Source organism: Buteo buteo, chromosome 24 (assembly GCF_964188355.1).
Source record: "Buteo buteo chromosome 24, bButBut1.hap1.1, whole genome shotgun sequence".
NCBI lineage: Eukaryota > Metazoa > Chordata > Aves > Accipitriformes > Accipitridae > Buteo > Buteo buteo.
In genome coordinates, this window is record NC_134194.1 from 22,312,671 (window position 1) to 22,339,038 (window position 26,368).

The window sequence follows — 26,368 nt, forward strand, 5'->3', positions numbered from 1 at the left end:
GGCCTTTTCAAAGCCCTCACTTTTTGGGAAGCTGGAACTTCAGAAGTTCCCAGCAAGAGTTTTTCACTGTAATAAATACAAAGGAGACTTGACATAGATGGGTGGACAGGCTGAACTGCGGAGAGGACATTTTCAAGAACTTTTTTTTTTCCAGTCTTCTTGGCTAAAATGCTGGACTACTGGACCAGTGTATATAGTAGCATCCCTGGATTTATAGCTGATGTAAGATGTCAGGAATATTCTGGTGCGGGTCTGGCCACAGGACCCAAATACAAGCAGCGAACAATTGGTCTGAGTGAATAAGAATGTCAATGACTGCAAGTCATGAGTTCAGCTTCCTCTGTAAAAGAGTGAAAACTTCAAGGGTCTGCCTTTGAGAAGGAGGCAGCAGCATGGTGATGCTTCCCACCACTATCACCACATGGACTCAAAGTGTAATCAGGGTTTTCCCTGGGAAATGCACATAGTTTTGGGGTGGTTAACAGGCATTTCTTGGTACTGGGGTGAAGGGGGAAGGAAGGGAATTCCTAGTCTTCCATGTAGAACATCTTTGGTTAGTGCAAGTGTCACTTTGCTGCTATAGCCATGAAAAGGGATGTGCTAGCAGAAGCTGAAGGGAGAGTGGGTCTGCTGCTTTGGGCAGTCTGTCTTTGAGCCAGATCTGCTGCCTTGGAGGCTTAAAGGATCTCATATCAGACTGGATCAGGGAAGTGATGACACTGAATGTCCTCTGCTCTGCTCACAAACCCATGGACCAGCACAAAGGTGTAGGCTGGGAAATTGCAGAAAACAAGTAGCTGAGTGTTTGAGTGTGTCTTTCACTGAGAGACCAGGCTTATGCTGCAGGAGGCTTGGTTTTGTTGTTAAACCTAAGTGAACACAACTACAGTTCTGCAGAAGTAGCACCCTAACCCACGAACAAAAGATCTTCTGGTAAGTCCTGTCTTTGAACTGCCTTCCTGTAGCATGTGCAGTCTCTGAACCCACCTTAGGAGCCTCCAATTTGCGTTGCTTTTGCTGAAGTGGATGTAACTAAATGTACAAAAAACATTAATAAATGTGTGTAAAATGAAGTCAGGGCTATAATTTTGTGTTTGTCTGCAAAAGCTTTTCCTTTTTCTTGATTCTCCTTCTGTTAAATAACTTGTCTCCCCCTTGCTCCTTTTTGGCCAGTCCGTCAAACTGGAACCTGATCTTTGTCCTGTGACACTTTAACAGAAGTATTCTGAGAGAGCTTTCAATAAGGCTTTGTTTAATGATCACCTCCAGGAGTGTCTAATATAGAACAGATGTCCCTAAAAAAGCTAATTTTTTAAAAATCTGTTATACTAATGCTGTCTATCTGTTGGTGTGGCTGAACCTCTAATATAAAAAAAATTGACATCTAAATTTAATCAAGTCATTACAGTCTGCCTAGCCAGTCGGGCATGATTTAATGTGGCTTGTCAGTTCTTGTGGTGTTTCCAAGCAGTTATCTGGGAAGAGCTACTGTGTGGATGCTTTCCTTTCAGAACGGATGTTTTGCTCTCCTAGATGACTTAGCTTAATCTAATTAATTAAGCTATTAAGTAATGCATTAGTATTTGTGAACAAACATGTGTTCATGCTGAAAGCTAGGAAATTTGCTATACTTTACATTTTATGCTTTAAGTTATTTTACTGTGTAGACAACCTGCAAAGTGGGCTCTTAAGTTGTGGATCGCAGCCGGTGTGCTAATGTGTGGAAGTAATTATGCATCTTATTTTGGTCTTGAGTGGATCACGCAGATGGAAATAATTACTGTTGAGCTATCAAAATCTGCTGGTAAAATAGCATTTCATGGTGACAGTGTTTTTTAATCTTAACACTTTGTGGCCTGTCTGGAGTAGCAATGGACATAGCCTGTCCAATTGGCCCTTGGAGAGGAAAAAAACCTCATGTATTAAAAAGAAAGCTATAGCTGAGATGTAATAGGGAAACAGCTTAAACTTAGGACTGGTTTTGTCACCCACGCTGCAGAAGAGCTCGTGAACCACTGAGCCTTGTTTCAAAGGCTGCTGTTGAAGGACTCTTCAGGCTGAGCAGCACTGGTGTGAGTTACGCCGCCTGTACTTGGCACGTGTGCTGCAGCCGTGCTTCTCCCAGCCACAGCACCCATTCCTCCACATCCTCGGGAGGTGGGAGCTGTAAGCCCAGACTGGAGAGTTTGTTCCTTTTTGTTGGGGTCATGCTTGGCAAGGGTAGCTAACACCTAGGCTGGAAAGAGAAAGTTATTACTGTTAAGTGAGCAATGACTCTGCTAGAAATAGGTGAGAGAGGGATGATGTTGTCATCTTTTCAATATGACATTGAAGAGGGGGACATATATAAAGGCTTGTTGGACGAAGGTGCAGTCCAGAACAGTGCAGAACAAGAACAAGTATATTCCACTCTAGACTGTCTGTGTAGGATTAGTTAGCCATGATGACAGTTGCAGAAATCAGCTTGCAGTTTATGCATTAAGACTTAGTGGTGTTGGCCTTATGGCTCCCATGTATTACAGCATTGTAGAAGAGGGAGTCTTCAGCTAATAATGGCAGCTGGTGGTCCTTTGTCCGTTCTCCCTGAGTGGATGGAGTCCAGCCTGTGCAAGCTTGCACCCCCTCAGAGTCACCCTAGCTACCTCAACACTGTTGGGTGTGAAAGGCCTTGAAGCGTATGTTCCTTCTGCAGGTGCAAGAGCAGTGAGCCAGAGAGGCTAGGTGACTTGCTGAGATGTCACGGAAGACCTCATGGCCATGGTGTCGGTTTTTTGTTTTGGGTTTTTTGATAGCAGGCTTTTGGGCTTGTACAGGCTACTGATAGTAGTGTTTCCAAAGAAAAAACACTTTTCGCCTCTTGTAAGGGCTAATAACTGACTTGGCAGTTGTTCATTAGAAGTAAACAACTTGACCTTTACCTTTAGAGCTGGTAAGTTATATGCTAAGCCTGAGGGAAGTTGTCCTTAAGGCTATCTGCTTCAGCTTCCTAGCTCTGTGAACTGACTTGTGCTGATTTCTGTCTGCATCTTTCCTGCTGTAAAAACCGAGGGCTGTCTTCGTGTCTGTCCACATGAAGTCTGTCCAGGCATGTGTTCCTGGAATACCATAGATCTGCCATTTAGTGTCACACAATGCTTTGGGTAGCTCGAGGGAACTCACCTGCACCCGAACAAAGCTGAGAAACGCACAGCAGTAGGAGCACAGTGCCTGCGTGGAGCGTGGCATAAGGAGCCAGGCTGCCTTGAGCAGCACGGGCTTGCTTAGGAGGAAGAAAATACCTCATTCCAGAAAAATCTCATTTCCCCCTCAGTACTTTCATTATAGAGTAATTCGGTATCAGCTGGCAGAAGGAAACCCCAGTATCTGCTGACTGGTCAGCAGGTACTTTCTTGTCTATGTAAATTAGAGGTGAAATGTAATGCTGTTGATAATGGCATGCTTTAAAAAGAAGTGGAATGAGCCAAAGTACAAAGTGACGTACTAATTTTGAAAGCAGTAGCTGATGTGAGCAATTTGTGCAGCTTAATTTTTTCCCGCCCCCCCACCTCATTGATACTTAACAACATAACGGATGAGGGTATTCTGTGCTGTGCCAAAGAGAACCAGGCTCTGTCAGCAGCCTTCCTTCCAACTGAAGGCAAACAAAGCTCAGTATTGCGTTTGACCTATTGTACACACAGGGTGGAAATCTTATTTCTGGAAGTTGATTACTTGTAGCAAAGCCGGCTGTGGTAAGAGTAATAGTCACAGTGATGCTGCCTGCCTCCTAGTGTTTGTCCAGCTGCAAGAATAAACAGGTCACCTAGATACAGTCACTGCCTTCTGCTAGAGGGGTGGATTTTTCCTCTTCATGGGTCTCAGCATGGAAAGGAGGGGTTTCCAATTGCTTTGGTTAGGCTCTCTGGTGCCTTTCAGTGGTTGCCCCCCCGCTTTTCAAACTGTGTCAAGCTGAGCCTTCCCCAGAAGTTTATTTGGAGGGCAGCATGTAGCAATTCCAGGAGGCTTTCTGGGTGTATTGACCCTTTCCAAGCAGTCTGTCAGAGCATTTAATTTAACTGTTACTATACCTTCGGGACCTGCAACTCCAGACAGCTGGTGTCCTGCCAAAAAAAAAAAAAAAAAAAAAATCCCACTTGGCAGTTGTCCTCTTACTTGCTTCTCATACTGTAGTATGCATTAAAACCTGGTGTTCTCTCTCCCCCAAGACTGCTGTATCATACCTCCCTCTGTCCCTGGCTTGTGTCAGCTGACTGCACAAACAGTGGGGGCTGTTTGCTGGCAAACTGCTGTCCTGGGGGCTGATCTCTGACTCACCTTCGCTGCTTTTCACCCTGGAGGAGAGGATAATCTGAGAAAAGCCTGATGCAAAGAAAAGGATTTCCAAATTCAGGTCCTCTGTCTGAAAACATGCTTGAGACAAACTGGCTAAATGAGGCTAAGGCTGGCTCTGTAGTGGACCAAATTAAATGAGGCTCCTGTTCTGGACAGTCTTCATCTGCTGAGCACCTAGCCTGGGTGAGAAGCAAATTGTGTAAAGCCATTTTCCAGCTCTGCAAGCGCTGCACAGATTGTGGTACTCAAGCCCTGGGGGCACTGCTCAAGGAGAGTCTAAAACTGGACTTTGTCCCTCATGTCTGTCACCCAGGACATTCTTGCAAGACCCTTGTAAGTCCGAGCTTGTGCTGTGTAAATCCCTCCAAGCCACATCTTGTTTAATTCTAGGACTGATGCTGATTTTCAATGAAAACACTGACTCAAGCTGAGGAATGTGCTGTTCTTAGCCCTGCAGTTGACTTGGTGGAAAATGCCTCCTTGCTTTAAAGTTAAATTAAGATTTCACTGATTAAAAAAAAAAGTTAGAGGAAGTTCTCAAATTCTGTAGTTTTGGGAGATGTCTCTGCATCTGTTGCAGTCTAGAAGAAAACGGAAGGGTCTGAAGCCCTTAATTACTGTACTTTTGAGCTGGGGGAAGCTGGTTTCTTATGACCTGTACACTTTCTAACCTGTGTGATGGGGTTTATAGTGCTTCAGAGAGCTGGCCAATGCCTGCTGACATCCTTCAGAGACTTGAGTACTTACTACATAAGGTACGCTTTTCTCCTATGAGGAGTGACTGTAGCCCTGCGTTTTAGAGATGTTAAATCCTTCCTGGGCACATCTCTACTCCATAGATGCTGATTAGTATCAATTCTATTATCTCAAAGATCTCTGAATCCCATCCCTGTGTGCTCAGGTGAGGAAACTCACCTCTTTCCCAGCCCTGAGCTGCAAGAAAATCTTCTGCATGACTTATGGTCAGACATAACCCATGCTTGGAGCACATGCAGTGTGCGAGAGGGGAACAACTTTACCTTTGTGTGAAATGTGGCCAGTGCAGCATTGGCTCTGGAAAGTGCTCAATTGGCATGCCTGCACGGTAATTTCCCTGAAATGTGTTGTCTGTTCAGCTCACTGAAAGCTAAAACAGCTCTCTAGGGTGACCGTAAGAGCTTCTCAGACTTGCAGGAACTGAAAGGAATTTTCCTAACCTGCTGGACATAGTCACGCAGCCACGAAACAGGGCAGGTCTGATACCAGGGTAGGTAGTTGTAGATCAATTGCTTGTGCTTGAGTCCAGGATGAAATCTGGGCTGGGTCAGGAGCAGCTGTCTGGTGGCAGAGGGGATTTGCAGGTGAAACTACCTGTACTCACTAGCAGTTTGCTTCCTTGATACTTTACTTTTGCTTGGGTGGCTCTGGCAGTAGAGCTGTTTGTGTTTGCAGCTGGGGATTGTGAAACTTGCTCTGAGTGTTTGCAACTTTGGAAGATTTTTGCTTGGAAGTAGACTGCTGTATTTCCATCTGGCCCTGGCTGGTATCTGTTTCAGGAGTGTGCTAAGGTATTTCCTGAAATCTGAATATGGTGTTGGTAGAGACTGTGCATACAACAAAAGCCTCTGGGCAGGAAGGAGTTGGGGGGGCAGGAAGGAGTTGGGGGGGCAGGAATGTGATGTGACAGGCATGAAGCTGTTAAGCATGAGCAAATATCCCCAGAGAGGGGAAAGAATAATTAAATGCCTTTCTTGCCAAGAGAATTAGATCTCATCTGTGCCCAGGCTCTGCCCTGAAGGTCTTGTGGGTAAGGGAGGAGGCCAGGGGCAGAGAGGAGGCTTGTTGGCAGCTAATATGAAAGTTTTAGTTGAAGTCCTAGGGTCCCTGTTCCCCAGTCATGCAATCTCTTCTCCCACACTGGCTGCCTGCGTGGGATTTACTCCAGGACACATGGCTGTCTGGGTGGTCAGGGTTGGGTGTTCTTTCCTCCTGCAGTTGGGTCTGCAAACCTAGAGTGCAAACCCCAAAGAGCGGCTCAGAAACACTTGATCTCTAGCCACTGTCACCTCTGCATCCCTTGGCTGCCACCAATGCCCTTGTGCTGACTTTCCCTTCTCTGGCCTCCATCCTGAATGGAAAGACTTTCAAAGGACTTGGGTAAGAAGGTTTTGAAGGTAGAACCGGATGCACAGACTGACTTGACTTAGCAATCTGCTGCCAGCAGCACTTAACCCTGTAAGAAGTTACTATTAAAATGGTGTTGTGCAGTTTTAAGCAAGACTTATTGTTTGCTGGCTGTACAAGCAAAAACAAAGTTCTTGGTGCAGAAGTGGCTTGTGATAAAAACCACTTTATTCATATGTGGGAAGAGGCTTATTGGTCCCTTCTCTGCCATGTGCTTCCTCCCAGATGAGAAGACTGTGTATTAATTAATACTTCTGCTCTGAACAGTTGTTACAATGGCAAACAGCCGTTCAGATACCACGGGCAGAGTTTTTGGTCTGCATTACCAGTGGTTGGTAAACTGCTTGTTGCTGCTTCCTCTTGTGTTTTCCAGGCCTTGCCTAATAGTTTAGAGGAGCTAGGAGTGTAACTAACTTGTTTGCATGCACACAGCTGGAGCGAAAGAAGTAGTAAACTTCAAGACTTACTGCTTTTCTCATGCTCCTGGCCCTCTCACCTCAGGAAGAGGAAGGAGTCCCTGCAGCTGGCTAGTGCTAGGCTGGGCTGACCCTGGGGGTGCGTGCACCTCGCTTCTCCCCGGGTGGCTGACTTCTTGGCTGAGCCTGCCCCTTGGCTTGCCTGAAGTGAGCTTTTGCTTGCTGTCTGTCTGCCTGGATGTCATACCTGAAATACCTAGACAAGGGCCAGGGCCCCCGGTGACGTCCAGCAAGGCTTCTGGGAGGGCTTGCAGAGCTTGAGTGCTCTCGGGCACTGTCGCTGCCTGCTTTCTGGGGGGTGGGTCCCAATGTAGGTACATCAGTACCTTAACAGTGATGTCTGTGCCTAGGCCCTGGGACAGGATGGGCTGGTTCTATCATCAAAGCTGGTATCCTTGTGCTGCAATCCTTGTAGACCCAGTAAAGCACTGCAATAAGGAGCACTACAGTCTCAGGTCACGACTTTACTTTCTATCAAACCAGGTGAAAAGTACTGCTCATGCCTGTCCCTCATGGAGCTAATGATTAATATATCAATTAGGTATGAGAAGAAACAAAATGTGTATGCTTAAGATAAGGCAGACTGTACATGAAATAACTAGGTATTGTAATATTTGTTTTAAAAATAGTGGGAGTTATTTGCACTGGCTTGTGCAGGCTGGTACTCTGTGATTACAGGGAGTGCTACCATTTTAGGGGTAAGAATGATTCATTGTGATCTACACTCTTTAAGGCTGATTAGAAGATGGGAGGGTGTGCTCAGCTTACACCTTCTCCCATCCTGTTTTAGAAAAAACAATGGAAGCATCAAAACTTGAGCCTAAAACTGAATGCTGTCTAGTGCCTCTGAGAGAAATCGCCCTTGTTTCTCTTCTCTATCAGACCACCAGTCCCAAAGTGCTAATGGGCTTCTGCTTGTAGTGGCAAAGACTCCAGCATGCTGTAGGAGATCTTTGGAGTGCCCGACGTTGGACAAAAGAGAGGCACAAAGCAGCTAGTAAAGTCCCCAGTAAGGCTTGCCACAGCAAACCGCGTGGCTTTAGCTTGGAGGCATTCAGGCTTCTGACAAGAAGCATACAAAACCAGGAGTTCCCTTAATTGACATATTTTGCGCCGGGGTTTTGTTGGCAAAGCTATTCTAGTAGAAAACCTGATCTCTGTTAATGGAAAGCTGCTGGATGAAGTGAGCTGGGAAGACGTTGGGTGGTTTGCATCAGTAATGTGCAGTGCAAGTCTTCCTAACGAAATCATTTTAAGAGGTATGAGTAAGGTGCTTAGGGTTTCGTTATGCTGTCTCTTACTGTGCTGTTTACAGGGGATCCTCTGCATTTAAAGTAGTGCTAATGCATAGGCTGGGAAGAGTGAATAAAGGTGCTACCGCTCACTCTTGATTTCCTTGGGTACTTCCATGTCTGTGTTTGTGTTAGTGCTTTGAAGCTGATGTTCAGTTGCACAGTGTCCAAAATGAAAGGATTGGTATAGGATGTTTCCAGCTTAATGAGAGGCTTGGCTGGGAATAGTTTATCTAGCCTGCCTTTGAACTGTTTTTTACCCTATGCACTTTGGTAGCTGTAAGTGAATAGTTGACCAACCTTCACCTGTTCTGCTCTTACCCTCTCCTGTATAAGCCCCACACCCAACTATTTGATGAGAAAAGCTTTTTAGCATTAATGCTGTGTGGCTGTGTTTACAGTTTCTCTGGCAATTTGTCTGGTGACAGGGACAGAGCTACAAATTCTGAAGCATTGATAAGCTTCAAAAGAAGTAATCATTAAACTGTAAGGGAGAGGTGGTTGTTTTTATTTAGAGTATTGCCCAGATGCTTTCAAAGTCTGAAAACTTTCAGTGGTGACTGTATTTCCTCTCAAACTGCAGCAGCAGTTGACACCAGCTCTCGTGAGCTGGCTCTGGCAGAGAGCTGCCCTCTTGAGACTCCTGCTCTCTCTGGGAGAGGAACTCTGCAGTGGAAGGCAGCGACTTCTCTAATGTGTATTTCAAATGGTCATCTTTGGGGCTTTCCTTGAACTTGGAAGGTGAATGGGTTTGGTAAGGTCCTGTAACTCCCTGCATGAGGAAAACCACAGCTTTTTCTCAAAGGGTTTCTGCAGGATGGTACTTGTGCCACAATGTGCTGCTCGTTTAAATGACATCCAGCTTTTAGCAGAACAGAGTGAAAGGACGTGGCTCTTTCCAGTGCTGTTTCACCATTTCTAACAGAAAGGCACACCCCCCAAACCCATGGTGAGTCCTGGAAAGGTCTTGGCATGGCTGCTGTCCCTCGCTGTACCTTCTTCTGTCCCAGTCCTGCCCTGAATTGTTAGTGGGCAATTGTGCCTGGGTCTCAGCCAGTTTAGTGCAGACCTTTCTAGCACAAGCTGCCACCAGCAGTGCCGTGCAGGCAGCTGAAGGTGCTGGCTGGCAGGGAGCAGCGATGCCCGCTACTGCTGTGACCCACTTGTGCTGAGAGGCAGCATCCGATGTGAGTCAGCTGAGCAGCTGTGTAGTGAAAATGCCGATCTCCTATTGCACAGGCCCAAATTTGGGAAAGCCATTTTGTTTAATATTTCAGCAAGTGTTTCATAACAGCACTTTGTACATGCTTTGAACATGCTTTGTCAGTATGTCCTCGACACTTGGCTGTAGTTTAAAACTTCTGATAGATTAATCATAAATACTTCAGGCAAATTCTTCTTGTATGCCTGCAGTCACGGACAGCTTACTATAAATTGCACAGGGCAGCATCCATTTCAACTCTGCTTTGGGGTGGGGAAGGTTATGCAGACCCATCCTCCAGCAGAGTATGCAGTTAGACTCGATTTCACTGACTTCTTTGCAAGTTGCTGACTAACCATCAAAATGCTTTACTGGTCTGTGTGCTACCATGGAGGACTTGTCAATGTTAGTGTATCATTTGACAGCTCATGTCTTCTGCATGCTCAGGCATTACTCCTTAGCTTAGCACTGAGCTACCAGAAGGCAACAATTGCTTTAACTCTAGCAGTAAAAGGCAGTGGTGTTAGACCTCTTCCCTGGATGGTGCCTTGGCTGCAGCTATGGATGCAGCTGCCTTCAACCAGGGTGAAGATGGGCTTGACTGGAGTGGCCAAAACTGGTAACTGCCCTCCAGCCCATGGTTTGCATTGCAGTGACCATGGCCTCCTCCGGTCAGCAGATGCCTGCTGGAGGCTGGCCAGAGCAGCTGGCTAGCTAGGTCTGCCTGTGCTCAGTGTGAAGTGCCATACCTTAGTGCTCAGAGGAGAGGGTACCCACCCTCAGGTCAGGTGTTGTCAGCCTGAGAACTCAATCCATCTCAGCTGCTCCAGCAAGGGAGCTGAGGGTATGTGAGGCACCCCCAAAGCAGTGTAACCTTATGCTGTCCACCACATTTGGGAGTGTCACATGCTGCAGAGCTTTTTCTGGGACAGGGAAGGGTGTCACATTCCCCTGGGTTTCACTCAGTCTGAAGCTGCAAGGACTTTGCTCTGGAGCAGGCTCTGTGGTATCTGTTCTTGGTGGTGTTTTCCAGAGGTCAGAGTCACCCTGCTGTCTCCAAACCATGAGGAACCAGTGCTTCCCTAAACATTCTCCCAGCCCCCTTCTGCTTTGCAGATCCGCATGTCACAGGGCACTGTGGCCCTCAGTTTTGGGTATGGCAATGCTCTGGCAGCAGCAATCCAGCTCTCTGTGGCTCCAAAGCTGGACAGCTTGAATGGCAGCTGGCAGACCGTTAGAAACCAGAGCTACATCAGGGCTCCAGCACAGGGAGTTGGTTTGGAAGCTTCCTGAGCAGCCATGGGAAAAGCACCCTTGTCTGTTCACCCTGAGGGATGGCAGGACCCAGCCAGCATCCTCTTCCACCTGAACATAGGCAGGAGAGCATGGCCAGTACCCCACTCTGCTGAGGAGCTCTTGGCCATCTCTGCCTGTTGGGTGTGCACTCTGTCCTGCTGAACAACTGCATGTCATCGTCTTATACAGGACTCTTGGAGCATTTGGTATGTGTTTTGCCTTTGCTCATTGTAACTGGACCTTCTCGGAGGAAACAAAGGCACCAATGAGTTAGCTGCTTGCTCAGAGCTCCTGGATCCACTAGGGAAAAAAAGCCCAAAGGTTTTTCCCAGCCTGAAACATACCAGTGTCTCCTTCAGTCCTTGCAAGCTGAACTTGTTCTGTGCAGCTCTGCCCTGCTGCTCTTCCTCCCAAACAGCTTGGTTGTATGACTGGGTTTGCACAAAGGTGCTGTGTGGCACCAGGGCTCGCCTCTTGTCACAGCTCTGTCTGTTAAGCCAGACAGAAGGGCAGCTCTATCTGCTGTAGGGCAGAATGCTGCTCAGCTGAGGAGGGTAAAAGGTTCAAATGTCAGGGTGTCCAGCTGCTCCCAGCAATGCCAGTCAGGGAAGGAAGGCAAAACAGTGTGGGCAGCTCTGCTAAGCCAGCTTCTCCCATGGACAGCAGGGCACAGCTCCGTTCTTTCCCACTGCTGAGCAGTCGGTGACCCACTATAACCCACTGCTCCAGGGACCTGACCAGCCACTTGATGACAGCTTGCACTGCACGGAGGTGTATAGGAACAAGTGGACTTGGGTCACCTCACCAGGGAGAACAGGCACTGAATAGACAGATACTGATATAATGCTCTATAAGGTCAAACACTCGCAAGACTTCATGCTTTGGAACATGAAGCCTTTGCAAGTCTTCCATGCATGGTTTTGAGTGCCAGTTTGGGGCTGTGGGCAGGAAGGAAGGAGGGGCCTGACCAAAGTCCTGTCTGCCTTGGGACAGATGGGTCTGTGGTCCACCCTTTCAAAGGGATGAAATAGGGTCTCTTGGATCACAGGAGGAGGCCAGGGTGCTGGGCTCACAAGTCATTGACCTTGTTCTGTGGTCCTTGCCAGCATGGCTGGGCTGCTGGCTGTGGGCGCAGCCCTGCCCTGTCCACAGGCTCTGGGGAGGAGGTCGTGCAGCCTCCCCCACTACTGCAGCACTGCCCAGCAGCCTGCAGGGCCCTGGTCTGTGCGTGGGAGCCAGGTTTCCATCAGGTCCTGGTCTGTTCCTGCCTGGAGGTGCCTGCTTTGGCTCTGCAGGGGCAGGCAGGGCTAGCAGCTGCTGGAGGAGGAGAGCACGTGGTACGTCTCCTGCTCCAGTGCAGCCTGTCACAGCACTGCTGCATGCTGCCACCTCCTTTTGGGGCTGCCTGGAGAAGAGATGTGCTTCCACCCTGACATTCCTGGAGCAAGGGCACCATACACTGTGACTGAATGCCCACAGGCAGCTGCAAAGCCCTGGAGGGAAGGATGGACAGTGGTGCTTTGCCAGCACCATGCAGTGGCTCCTCTGGAGCTGGGCTGTGCCTGCACAGCAGGTGCCTCTTCTCTGTGTTATTCCGGTTGGCAAGAGGGAGGCTGTCTGAGGCTGGGGTACAGGCTGTACCTGAGGGCATATGTTCGAGGGGGATTACTGGGCTATTGGTCTCTCTGCCCTACCCTGATGGTGGCAGGATTTTTGTATCATGTAAGCCAGAGCACATCATCCTCCACCCATCACTCTTGAGAGAACTGAAGCAGTGAAGGGCGGGGGGGGGGGGGGGGGACATTTTTCTGAGCACAAAGCCCAGGGAGGACCAGGCTGATGATATGAGCTGTCTCCTGCCCAGGCCTCTGCCTGTCAACACCATGTGTTCAGCCACTTGACTTAAAGCACTAGCTGCATGCCTGGGTCAGACTCCTGTGTGAAGGCACGGTTCCCACACAGACCATAACAGATCCAAGAAAGCTTGAAGGAAGGAAGGTCATGTGCCTGCCTGCAGTCTGCTGCAGTTCTGGGTGTGATAGCCCAAGTTCAGTGAGGAGGAACCAAAGGTAATCTGCTCATCTGTCCCAAACGGGCTTCAGGGGCTGGCAGAAAGAGCATGCAGCACGCTGGCCTTGGGTAGGAGACCCTGCTGGGAGAGCTCCATCCAAACCCAGGGCTCCCTCCTGTGCTTTCAGGCAGCGGGCAGTGTGCAGTAAATCGCAACAGCCTGCTGGGAGCCTCTGGGCAGCCCTCGAGGGGCAGAGCTTAAATGGTTTCTGTCCATGAGGCAATACCCTGAGCATTTGGGGGTGTGATCTGGGCATCCGCCCCTTGGCAGGTGAAGTGTCTGAGGATTGCTGCCTTCTAGCCTGGTTAAGAGCTGGCTGTGCCTTGTGTGCTGAGCAGGCAGAGGTGGAAGTCCCCTAGCATGCACGATGGATACATCTTGCTGGAGCAAGGACTGATCCCTGAGCTGACTTCCTAGGGGAGGGGGCAGTTTTGTGTGTGATAGGGCTGCAGTAGTGTCAGGGAACAGCTACTTAGTTAAGCAAACTGACTTAGCAGTGCCACTCTAAACAGACAACAAGCAGACAAACTGTAAGTGTGCTTGTAGCTATGGAAGCTGGCATCTCGTGGAGAACTCTGCTCTGGGTGCCTATCCAGCCTCTCCTGCCTGTGGCCTGGCCAGACCTGGCAGCAGACAGGTTCTTGTCATCTTCACTGTGCTAAAACTCTGTTTTTTTGATTGTGCACAGAAGTGACCCAACAGCAAGGAACCCACCTGTTTGTTTTCCAAGTCAGCTGGTTGCTGATCCTGGAGTCCTCTGGAAACCAGCACTGTCAGTGTTCCTTGGCCTCAGTTGCAGAGGCCATGAGAGGGAGGCTCTGAAGGGGATGCATCCCAGCTCTGCCACAGCCTCCTCCCACTCGCTCTCCTCGCAGTGACCAGGTGGCTTTATAATTGGGTAGGTCGGTCAGCCAGAGCTGATCCCTGCTATTTCTGTGGGGCCTGCTGCCTGAGAAGAGCGAGCTCTTCCCACCACCAAGAAGTGCTGGCTGGTGCAAAAGCACCTTCTGCCCAATGCCCAAAATGCAGAGTGAGCTTTCTCCAGCCTTGAGGGGCAGGAGGGACACTGCTCTGCCCCTGACCTCAGCTCTTCCCAGGATTTGTCTGTACCCACCTCCCCATGGCCATTCATACACAGTAGCTGAATCTCACCTTGAGACCACCTCCTGCCCCTGGGAGCTTACCTCTTTCTCCTCCTGCAGCTGGCAAGGCTCTGCAACAGACTTACCATGGGACACTGCTGAGCACGTCAGCAAAGCTGGTGGTGCCTCTGTGAGAGTACTGTGTTCAGTTTTGGGCCCCTCACTACAGGAAAGACATTGAGTTGCTGGAGCATGTTCAGAGGAGGGCAACCGAGTTGGTGAGGGGCCTGGAGCACAAGTCTTATGAGGAGCGGCTGGGGGAACTGGGGCTGTTTAGTCTAGAAAAGAGGAGGCTGAGGGGAGACCTTATCGCTCTCTACAACTACCTGAAAGGAGGTTGTAGTGAGGTGGGTGTTGGTCTCTTCTGTCAGGTGGCTGGAGATAAGACAAGAGGAAATGGTCTCAAGTTGAGGCAAGGGAGATTTAGATTAGATATTAGGAAAATTTTTTTTTACTGAGAGGGTTGTCAAACATTGGAATTTGCTGCCCAGGGAAGTGGTTGAGTCACCATCCCTGGAGATATTCAAAAAGCGAGTGCACAGGGTACTTCAGGACATGGTTTAGTGGGTATGGTTAATGGTTGGACTCGATGATCTTGAAGGTCTTTTCCAACCTAAATGATTCTATGATTCTAACATATTTAAGAAAGGGCAGAAAATGCCACAGAGAGAGGAGGGAACAAAAGAGTAAGAAACAGAAGAAGTTTGGAAGAGGAGGTGCTCTGTGTATTTGCTGCAACCTGTAGAGGACATGGAGCAGGTGGATGTTTCCAGAAGGACCTGCAGCCCATGGAGAGGACCCCTGCTGGAGCAGGTTCTCCTGGCAAGGACCCTGGTGCCCAAAGGCCGTGCTGTGTTGGAGCTCAGGCCAGCTGGGAGATCTGTGACAGCCTCCAGCAGGGCCCAGTCTGGTCCAGGGTAGCTGCTCCCACTGGTCTCAGCACTGTTTGCTGGGAGCCTTGCGCTGCCTTCTCCATCACCAGGTGCCTAATGATCCCTCCAAAGATTAATGTACCCAGACCACAGATTGCTTGGGGGGGGGGGGGGGGGGCATGGGCTCTGCCAAGGTTGCAGGGAACAACCCCAGCCCACAGGTGTCACCTCCCTGTTTGCACACACGGTCATGCAGCTCGCCTCTCTTGGCGGGAGCGGCAGAGAGGAGAGGAGCTGCTGTGTACGGGCTGCAGCCCCCATTCCCCATCCCTCTATGTTGCTGGAGGGGAGGTGGAGGAGGCAGAAGGGAAGGTGGTGTTTTAGTGTTTGTCTTTGTTCCTCACTATGCAAATCTATTTTAGTTGGTGATAAATTAATTTTTCCCCAAGTAGCACCTGTTTTGCCCATGATGGTAATAGGTGAGCGATCTCTCTGCCTTTATGTGACCCACGAGCCTCCTTATCCTCTTTTCCCATCTTGCCCTGCTGAGGAGGGGCAGCAAGTGAGCAGCTGGGTGGGAGTTTGGCCCTTAGCCCTGTCTGAACCCACCACCCTCCTTGCACGTGCTCCCTCCCCAGCACCCCAAGTGCCATAGGAGCGTGGGGCCCCCTCCAACACGGTTGCCTGGGCTGGGGACCTCCCCCCTGGGAAGGGCGGCTGTGCTGGGCCTGGAGGGGCATTGGCTTCAGCTGGGGCAGCCGGGGCACCCGTGGGCGCTCTGCTCCGGGGACCTCCTGCTGGCTGGGGGTTTCCAGAGGACAGGGGGAGGCAGGCAGGGAGGCTTAGGCACCAGTGCTTGCAGGAGGGCAGTTCACTCGGAGCAGATGCCTTCCAGGCTGAGTCCTGTTTCCTTTCTCAGTAACTGTACATGACATAACGGAAGCCTGGTCCTGGCTGGCCTGCACCAGCTGCTTGCGTCGAGACCGTAATGTTGCGCAGTCCCAGCAGCCTGGGCCTGGCTGCGGAAAGAAGTGCTTCCCCTGGGGACCCTTCCCGTCCGAGGGGTGCTGCAGTGGTGGTGGGGGCAGCAGGTCCTTGCAGGGTGCTGCTGCGGTGATGAAATCACGGCCTGAGGGGAGCTTGGGACCTCCCCTCCTGCGAGTGCTCCCCCATGCACCAGATTGTCTCCAGCAAGTGTGGGCCACCCAAAGTGAGCGCTGTGGTAAAGAGGGGCACCATGGCTGTGCCGGGGCCGGCTGTGCTGAGGGCGGCAGACGTGGTCGGCCGCTGCAGATGTTGCTGTGCTGCTCTCTGACTGACTGAGCTCTCCTGTCCCCGCAGTGTACGTCGTGGAGGAGCGGCGGAGAGATGACACGGGCGAGAGCGCCTGCCTGACGGCATGCTGGACCGCGCTCTGCTGCTGCTGCCTCTGGGACATGCTGACCTGACTCCACTGCAGCTGCCTCCCATACCTCTCACTGAGTGCTATGCAGGCTCCCCACTCCTGTCCTGACTTCTTTCTGTTACTGTAATCAATGCTCTGCTTTGCACAGCCAAGAGTTCCCGTCTGTCAGTCCTAGCGCCTTGTTGGGGTGGGGGGTGCACTCCTTTATTTTAGTAAAGGAAAAATCCCTTTTTAACATTTCTAAGACTTTTGTTGTAACTTTGAAGAATGTGCTAATGGTATATTTCAGCCAAAGGCATTCTGATGAAATGTATATTTATCAGTTGAAATTTTCCTAGTCCTAGAAATGAAGATGTACGCAATAATTAAAGCCAACAGTTGATTTTCTTCGCTAGGTCCTGACTGTTTCAATAAATCTGTCCCGTAGAGGGTGTGCTTGCCCTGTCGCTGTCTGTTCTCAGCCTCCCGCATGCGCTGACTCTGCAGCAGCAATGATGGACTTGGCTTCAAGCGGCCTTGCTGCAGAAGTTCGTGCCTCGGCCCCTTGCTGGGGCCTGGGCTGGGGGGTGTCTGGCCCAGCTGTCACCAGCACGTGGGGGATTTTCTGCAGCAACCTGGTGCGTAAGCTGTGAAAGCGTAGTGAAGCCAGCTGGAGTGGGGAGGGTGGCACGCTGGTGTCTGACACCACCAGCCCCTTCATCCCACACAGGGCAGCTTGCTCGGGTTTTCATCCCTCTGCTTACTCAGGGCTGGACATCCAGGTCCCCTTCGGGGCCTAGGGGCCTCCCCAGCAGCTCCTGGGACGGCAGAGAGCTGGGGGAAGCACGTGCTGAGCTGCTGTGTGCGTGCGCCAGCAGTTCCTGAGGGAGGACTGATCCCGCTCAAGGGCTTTGAGCAGTGATCCATCATCTCCCTGCCACAGAGCATAGGCTTGCGGGGGGTAAATTAATTGGTAAGAAGAAACAAGGCCATGGATTAATTTAGGGCTGAGGATTTATAGCTGAAGCTTTTTCATGGCACGCCTGGCCAGAAGAGGGATAAAAAGCTTTTGCCTGCAGAAAAGTGGGGAAACCTGCTGCCAGTCACCATGGGGGATGGTTCCCACCCAGCTGCTCACTGCCCCAGTTCCCTGCTGCTCTCCCTGCCTTGGGAGCAAAACTGATCCTGGTGGACTGGCACACACCACCTTTGCTTTGTATTGCCTGAAGATCATCTAGTGATCTTGTACCCTTTTGCAGCAGGGCCTCAAAGGGCTCTGCGCTCGCCATCCCTCAGTTTGTGTATGCTGCATCCAGCCTTGCTGAGACCTGGCAGCAGGTGCCGGAAGGGTGGCCCAAGCTGAGCTAAATGAGGGTTGTGCTTGTCTGGACCCTAAGGCTCTTCCTGTGCTGCAGCCAAGGCAGCAGCTCTGCTGCCCCGGCTCCCGTGTGGGCCTAGGTCCAGCATCCAGGCCTGAGGGAACCCGTATAGGGACAGGGCTTAGCTGCAAACTGCCGTGTTGCCAGGCTTGCTCAGGCCTCACAAAGCAACTCACTGGGTTCCTCTGTGCTTTTTTTGTCTGAGAGTTTTCCCCTGACCAGGTGCCTGCCACCATTCTGTACACCTCTGCTTGGGTCTTAGAAATGCAGTTTTGGGGCTCTGGTCTGGGGCAAGACAATTTGGTTTGGGTTGATGAGGGCCCCTGCAGGCTGCAGCCTGCTGACAGGCTCCCAGAGCCTCCCTGCCCTGGGAACAGTCGCTGTCACCTTCCCGGTCACAGTCACCTCCCTGTCAAGGCTCAGAAGGGTGGTCCCTGGCTCACCCCACCTTGGCAGGGGGGTAAAAGTGGAGCGTTCAGCTGCCCCACGCCTGTGCCCCTGGCTGTCCCCTTTCCCCCTCCCTCCAGCCCCTCATCCCAGCACAATGGTCAGCCCACCCAGCCTGGCCGTGGCTGATTCCCCAGAAATGGCATTGCTGGGTGCGAGGCGAGCCCCCAGCCCTGCGCCGTCACCTCACAGCTGCAGGCCAGTTCTTGCTCTGCCTCAGGTAGGAGCAGGAGCTGCTTGGGGGCCATTTGCCCCCAGACCCCAGTGTGGGAAGGGGGGAGGACTTGGATTTGCTGTTCTCTGCCTCCTGCTTGGCACCATCACAAACACCAACAAAGTGGCTGCGGTCCTGTGCTCGTGTGGCTACAGCAGCACACAACCCTGCAGCACCCTGCCCCCGGTGCCACAGTGCCTGTCCTTGGGAATGCCGCATCTCCCACGCTCCATTGGGAAGGGCTGCCCTGGGTTCCAGCCACCAGGCACCGTGCAGAGTGCCAGCTGCCTGGCACTAGGATTTCACTAGGGAAATCAGGCTCAAGGTGCTGGGGAAGTGAGGGCTCTGCCAGTCCCCCAGTAAGCCTGGACACCGCCTTCCCCATGCAGGGGCCAGGCCAGGCTGGGGGTGACGCTCAGCCCATCCCAGCCTGGTGCAAGGCAGCCCCTGCAGCGGGGAAGTCCCCAGCTGCTGAGCCCAGCTGCAGGCTGATCCACCCCCTGCCCAGGCCAGACCGGCACCCTGCCCCAGGACCAAAATGGGTGGACACCTTTGCTGGATGCTGCCAAGGACGGCAAGGTTGGGAAGCAGCAGACGTGGCAGCTTTTGGTCAGTTACAGGGTGAAGCACCTTTGTACACTCACACAGGAGCTCAGCAAGACCCAGCAGGACAGATGCCCAAGCAGTACCCAGCCAGGCCACCCCCAGGCCCATCAGAGGGTCTGTCAGCCCCTCACAGGCTCTTCCACAAGCCTGGAGCAGCACGTGGGCACAGTGGCAGGCAGGAACTCAACCCTGGGACACTCGAGGCACAGATCCCTGCCCGGGGCCTTCCCCAGGGCTGTCCCCACAGCGCCTCAGCCCCACTTCCAAGCTACACCCAGCCCCATAAGTGACCCAGAGCAGCTGTCCAGATCACCTTTTGGAATAAGTGGTTGATGCCTGGTAGGTGGGACACATGATCGGATGCAGGGAAAAGCTGTTTGGGATTGCACAGGACTTGCTATAGGACATTTAGTGGAGGCCCTAAAGGCAGAGGTGTAGGTGATTTGGGGAGGAACAAGTGTGGAAAACCAGTGAGGTATGGGGATGAAAGGACCAGTTGGGCATAAACGACCAGCTGGTCGGTACACTTGTCCAGCACCTGATCAGCGCACTCTGTCTAATCTTCTTAAATTCCTCTTAAACTCTGTCCTGGGTGAGGGCTCCATGCTGAGTGTGCACGTGTGTGGGCAGGGTGTGAGTGCACTGGGGGGATCAGTCCACAGGCCCCTGTGTCCACGGGGCAGCGACTGCAGCCGGTGAAGATGAAGCCAGACTGGCCGGTGAGCAGGTGACGTGGCCTGGGAGGCTGGGGAGCAGCGGGCGGCAAAGGGCCAGCCCAGAGTGTGACAGCGCCCATATGTCTACGGGGCAAGAGCACGGGGGGGTCAGCAATGGGACCTGCCCAGCGCCAAAGTCCTAAGGAGCTGGTGGCAGGAGAGGAGACGTCCCTGAAAGCTCTGTTTCAGAAAAGCACCAAAGCCAGGAGTAGGGGAAGGAGGCCGGGCTGGTGCACTGCGAGCACGAAGCAGAGGGTGGCACTGGCCCTCCACCAGCTCGCTACCGTGCTGGGACTCTGCCAGGCCCATGAGTACAAGGAGGGAACCGGGGCCTGTCACCGCTGAGACAGAGTAAATGACCACCCGTCATGGACCGGGAGGTGCCTGGGATGGCCGGCCCTGCTCTGCCCTGCCAGCCTCCCTTTTCCCCCACCAGAGCCTTGCCAGCCTTGCTCCAGCAGAACAACACAGTGAGCCTTTCCCTGTTCCCAGCGCCGAGCAGTGCATGGGGTCTTTCTGGAGGGCGAGGGCTACATCTGCTTTAAAGTGAAGTAGGATTCCCCAAAGAGCCCTCACCCCAAATCCCACCACCGTCTCCTTTCTCTGTCAAATCCCCACAGGGAGAGCAGCTGCTGCAAGACACCGAGGTGGCAGGCAGAGGAAATGACCTCAGGCTTCACAGCAGAATTTTATTGAAACTGCCACAGAAACAGAGTTTGTGCAGCTGGGCGGCGGTGAGCAGCACCCAGGCAGGGCTGCCCAAAACCACCCAGAAGGCGTTGCAGGAGGCCCGGGGGGAACCGCACAGCTACTGTGCCCTTCGGGCCATCAGCATTTCCCGGATGTTATCTTCTGCTTCCTTCACGCTCCGCTCCAGGTACGACTTCTTCTGCTGCAAGGCAGAAAACCCAGAGGGGAGTTAAGGTCCACCTTGGCACTGACAGCACATGCCAGGGTGCTGGGGCCAAGCACTGCCCATGGCAGAGCTGCGAGCAGCCTGCTGAGGGCACCCACGACCCTGCAGGTTTCCCGAAGCGAGGACAGCGGTTATTCATTTCCAGAGGCATTCTGAAAGCGTTAATATTTAGCCTAGGCAACATTTACACAGACTTTGAATTTTGTTCCCTGTGAAAGCTTCTCCTCAGAGCTGCCTGCGCTGTTGCAACAGCAGAGCTGCGAAAAGTGGGATACATTAACTGTAGCAAGGAACGAAAAGGAAATCAGATCCTGTAACACTTGCAGCCTAGAGAGGAATTAACATGCTGAGGCCTCCTTATGGAGACAACAGCAAAATCCTTTCACACTTGGGTAAAAAAGGCTCTTTTTCCCAGCTGGGCCAGTTTTCTAAACCCAGACCCTCCTTTCTATCAGAAATTCCCTGGCATCATCACCAAATACGTGTGTTTCCTTAATCATCTTTAATTAGGCTAGGCTTGGCAGGGAAGCAGCCTGAAGCTGTGCATCCCAAGATAGGAATTCAGCATGCAGCGTTTTTTCCTGCTAGTCTGCGTGCTCCTAGGTGACTGGAAAAATCAGCGCTTGGCTCTTTTGACTATTTTCTCTGGGTTTCCAAACAACAGACACAACAGTCTCTGGTGGACGTCAGGCCGGCAGAAGGCAGTGCTGTGTGAGGGCAGGCAGCCCTCGCTGCTGGATGCAGACCTCCTTTGGCAGCAGCAGGCAGAGCACCGCTCCAAATGCAGTTCGTTACAGGCTGGGGGGACCCTTGGGGAGGCTCCCCAGAGCTGGGCTTGTAAAGGACCATGGGGAGAGGCCTCGGGGGCACACATAGGGGTCCATGGGTGGTACCTGCTGCACGCTGGCGTGGGGCTTGCTGTCCTCACAAGGTCCTCTTCTCAGCAAAGCCTGCAGAGGACCGCTGCAGCACAATGCTCCCACTACCCCATGGCGGCTACAGCCACGCACTGAGCACCTTCCCACAGGCCTGAGGAGCTCAACCAAGCTCAGTCTCCAGGCCAAGCAAGGTACCAATTAGCACTGGCAGGATTATTATTAAATTACAGGAGCCCAGGCCTCAGCCTAGAGCATCCTGCCATACGCTCCACTAATCATGTCTCTAGCCACAGGCAGAGGAGCCCAGTATGGCATGAATGACCTTCAAAGCCCACCAAAACCAAGGACAGCTAAAGGGGGACAGCAGTGGACGTCCTCAACACTGCTCAGCCGTGCAGGGGGGCTGTAGGAAAGGGTAAAAACACATGCTGTTCTGTGGTGCTCCCCAGCTGCCAGCTGGCTGAAGCAGGGCAGCACCTATGGGCACAGGCTGCAGCAAAAGCACGTGCTGGCCTCTGCCAAGCAGCACCCTCCTGCCATGGGGGGCAGGCCGTGGGAGGCTTGTGTGTGAGCCAGAGGACACAGCCCCTGCCAGCCAGTGACAGGCAGGAACTGCAAAGTTGATGCTCTCCTGACAGCCTCCTCCTGACTCCTGCAAGCCCACAGGGAGCTGGGACCCATAACACTGAAAGAAAATTCATTAGCACATGGGACAGTCCTGCTGCCATCACTCCCCATCTCTTCCCCCACAGCAGACCTGCAGTGACACTTCTGTACACTCAGCTGAAATGCCCATGCCATGAGGACATCTCTTCCAGCCCTGTTTCTAAATACTGAAGGGCTTTTATTTAAAACAGTAAAGGTTGTTAGCGACAGCTAGGGCTGTGGGTATGGCAAAGGGCTCCTTGTCCCTCTCACGCAGTGCCCCAGGCACGTGGGATCCCTCTCGCTTACAAGAGCTGCTTTTCAGGAAACTGCTGGGAGAGGAGGCGCAGCACGGGTTCCCACTGCCAACAACTCGCTGACGCACGAGCAGTACTTCTGCCACCGCCGTGCCGTTCTCACTCTGCCCGGACAGACGTCGAGGGATTTCACATCTAGGGAACTGAATCTGAAGGCTGCGAGGGGAGACAGGTCCCAGAAAACCTGCATGGGTCCGAGCTCCACCTCGCTCCGCTTACTGGAGGAGAGTGGCATCAGCAGACCTGACTTCTATGCATTCAGTTATTACTAAAACATTTTTTTTACTGCAATTAAATTAGTCTATGAAATGGTTCTGGCTTTCTGTCCTCTCCACTCCCCCTCATGTTCACCACACAGCAAGAGACATTTCCGGAGAACAGCTCTCCATGGGCAGGCTGGCCCCAGCAGCAACCTCGGGAGAGCCAGGCAGGCCAGCCGCTGCACAGGGAAGCCTCCACATGCAGCCAGGGAGCTGGTGGGCTGCAAACGACAGCTCTGTTCCCCTAACACAGTGGGATTTCAAACATCCCGTTAGGAAGCCGTGCTGGCAACCATTTGGGCCCCACTTCCCCAAGGACGAGGGACCCTGAGCACTAACGTGGCCTGACGCAGTGCAGGAGTGTTCATGGCTGTCGTGGCCCACACAGATCCATGCTGCCCACTCCTGTGCAGTGGCATGCTCTGCCCTCCCCGGGGGAGCAGGGGTGCTGGAGCTACACAGCTCATGGCAAAGGGACATGGTTTAATGCCATTTCTCTACTTAAGCATCACCTGCAGTCCCAGGCAGGTGAGGATTCAGGGAATTTGTATTTCTCTCAATCACTCTCCTCAGTCATGTAGTTTCTGGGGCAAGAGGATCTGGGCTGGCCCTGACGCTTTTACTCCTTCCTTCCAAGAGAAGCCTCCAGGGTGACTCACCCCTGGGCTCAAGGAGCATCCCTTGGGTGTCAAGGGAAACCTGCACCCGCAGCTGGGGGGCTGCAAGCGTTCTGAGCTCTCCTTTAGGCCAGCAAGCAGGCAATACTGGAGCCAGCATGGCATCTGGCTCCCACTCCAACTAACAGCCCAAATCAAGGGGGAGGGAGGAGCAGACGATCGCTGCATTTTCCAAGACACGTGGAAGAAGCGAGGTGTTCCTTCCTGAGGAGCTGTGGCCTGGTTTCTGCTTCGGTAATCACAGGAGAAAGAGCAGGAGCTTGCGTGCAAACCCCTCCTCACTGCGATTACTGGGGTCTAGACAGGAAACTCGGTCTCTCCCTGGTGCGCCTTCCCAGAGAGCAGCACTGTGAGCAAGCCGGCTGACACACATGCTGCCTAGTCACACCAGCTCTGCGAGAGCCCAGAGACGGTCTGACAGCGCAGCTCTTAAGTCACCCTGGAGGCTGTTCCAGTCCAGCCAGATCTGCCAGGCTGGTGGTATCTGCTCCCTGTGGGAGGAACAGTACCACAACCTCCCAAACCCCTCCTCCAAGCTTCCCTGAACTCACATGCTTTCATTTGCACTTGATGTTGACTTGCAGCCCTAGTTAACTCTATGTCCTGTGACCTCACATTTTAGGCCAACCCCATGGCTGCTAGGTTTTAGCTCATCACCCAATTAGCTGCATATATTTTCCTGTGAAGGTGTGTTTGCCACTCCAAATCTTAATTCTCTGTTGCCTGTGCCAAAGCAAGCGCAGCTAGCAGCACATTTCCAGTGCAATGCCAGAAACGTACTGCTGGTTTTAGTCCCTCATGAAATCAAAGGCTGCTGCTCTCTGCAGCCTCTGATATTACTTCTACACCAGTAACTCCAGTGCTTGCCAGTCAGGAGCTCAACGGTACATTGCAGCACCCTGGCCCTGCACAGCAAGCCACTGACTTCAGAGGCTTGCACAACCTATGAGCTGCAGATTCAGAGCTCCTACCTGCTCCCCACACCAGCAGTGCCGTAAACTGCCCTCACCCACCCACCAGCTGCTGCAGGCCTCTGGCCAGACAAGGTGGTTACCCAAAACAGCAAGAGATACCACTGCCTGAGTCACAGAGTCTCAGGGTAGGACTGAGAAAGGAAACTTGTTTTGGGAAGGCAATAGGGTGAAGGTGACGCATGCCACTCAGCTCCCAGAAAAGCCCAAACTCACGGCTTACAAACAGGGCCACGCTCTGCAGCAAGGCCAGGCAGTGCCATGAGGTGCTGGCATCTCCCCAGCAGTTACGAGAAGAGCGTGGCAAGGCAGCGAAGGAGGAAATACAGACAGTACAGCAGGAAGAGACAGCTTTGTCAGATGATGGCTCTGGCTGCAGTGAGAGGCCAGTTCCTCCTCCTGGTTTGCGATTGCCACATCCACTTGCTAGAGATTTATTTACCACACTGCAAAATATACTTCTTGAGCATTACTGAAACTTACTTAAGAGGCACAGACTGAATGTGCCTCTGAATGCCTGCTCGGTCAGGGCAAGGAGCATACACGCCCACCAGCCTCCACTGCCCGGTGGTTTTCAGAGGTTTCAGAAATGCCGCTTTGTTTCCATGAACCATGCACAGTAACTCCCACACAGGGAGGAATGACCTGAGGTTGCAGGTCCCATCAGCGTGCAAGAAGCCTCTCCACTGCAGAAGCGAGGAAGGGGAGCCGAAGGCCACCTTGAAGGTGTCTGAAGGCACGTGGGAAGGTAGCAAGATTTGCAGCTACAGATTTCCAGATGGGCAGCATGCTTCGCACGCACTGTGAAATCAAGCGAGCTACCCTGCTCCAGTACAGGACAAGCTCTTGCACCCTCCTCACTTGTTCCCACTACATGCCACTCACCAGTTCTCATCCAACCCCTTATTTGCAGTGCCAGCACCTCAATCCCCCTCCTGCCCCGCTCTGTCCCTGCACAGGAAGGGCACTGCCAGCTGCACTGGGACATGAGACCAACCCATGGCTACTGCAACAGGCTAGCAAGGTCTGGGCCACGTGCAGAACCACTGATAGGGTGCAAAACTGCAGAATATGCCCCCCCAAAGCCATCGCAGTCAATTCCTCCCAGCCTGTAGCTTCATAATTCCTTTAAGCTAACCCTGCTGGCAACAACAGTCACCTTCCCTGGCCAGAAAGGGTTGCCACGCTTGGGAGCGATACAAACCACAGCCCTGATGATCTGTCTGAAAACTAGCCCAAAAGGAAATGTTCTCACCTAAATCTGCTTTCTGAAAGTAGGTTTGCCATGCTAATGGCTGCCTGGCACTGAGATGGAGGGTGAGAAGAGATGGCCAAGAACTCTTCCTTGGGCAGCAGAGCCAACCCCACCAGCTGGACCTCCCAGCACCTACCAGGGGCTCTGAAGCTGGGCTCTAAGGCTCTGCTGCATCTGACCACAGATGGTGCCACCAAGCCTGGCCCTTACTCTCCCCTCCCTGCTCTCGGAAGCCCTCCCCACTTCCAAGCCTTCCTGCAGCCTTCCTAAGCCAGGTGTGTGGGGCAAGGGGCTAACCTGTGTGGGGTGTCAGTACAGCCATGTAGAGTAAAAGCGCCATCTCCCATGTGATCAGAGATGCAGCCAAAACCAGGACTGGCTGCTCACACAGCCCCATCTGACAGGCAAGGCGCATCAATATCCTGGGAACCCTTCCCAGGAGGAAGGGCAGCTGTGCAGCTAACAGCCCCGCAGAAGGAGCCACATGGCCGGGCAGGGAGGGCACCGCAACCCCAGCACTGCCTGCAAGGAGGACAGGGCAGCTGCCTTACACCGGACCCCGTAACCCAGCAAGGATGGCGGGCTGCAATGCCTGCTACCAACATGCTCTGCTCTTGGGCAGCTGCAGGCAATGGCTCTGGGCAGCTGCCTCTTCGCTTTGCTGGTGCATGAAGTGCAAGCTCTTGGAAACGCCAGCTTGACTGGCCCCAGCCAGAGGCAACGTATGGCAGCACCCACAAGCCATCCCTCACTGCGCACGCTTCTTACCAACATGCACCAGAGCAGCGAGCCTGTGCCCTGGTGCTGGTGGTTACAGCAAAAGCAACACGGTAAATACTCGCCCTGCCATTATCCCAT

The 26,368-nt window shown here is 52.5% G+C and overlaps 2 protein-coding genes across 5 annotated transcripts in view; one reads left to right on the top strand and one right to left on the bottom strand.

Annotated features, from left to right (window-relative positions):
• The window catches only part of CYSTM1 (cysteine rich transmembrane module containing 1), a 31,219-nt gene extending 14,582 nt beyond the window's left edge, over positions 1–16,637 (top strand). For all 3 annotated transcript variants that reach the window (XM_075056647.1, XM_075056648.1, XM_075056646.1), the window contains exon 3: positions 16,187–16,637. In XM_075056647.1, the coding sequence (XP_074912748.1) occupies positions 16,187–16,293 (107 nt within the window). In that variant the 3' untranslated portion in view covers positions 16,294–16,637. The remainder of the gene's footprint in view (positions 1–16,186) is intronic.
• A 3,623-nt stretch (positions 16,638–20,260) lies between these two features.
• The window catches only part of PFDN1 (prefoldin subunit 1), a 32,860-nt gene continuing 26,752 nt past the window's right edge, over positions 20,261–26,368 (bottom strand). For both annotated transcript variants that reach the window (XM_075056213.1, XM_075056212.1), the window contains one exon: positions 20,261–20,483. In XM_075056213.1, coding sequence (XP_074912314.1) covers positions 20,400–20,483 — 84 coding nt within the window. In that variant the 3' untranslated portion in view covers positions 20,261–20,399. The remainder of the gene's footprint in view (positions 20,484–26,368) is intronic.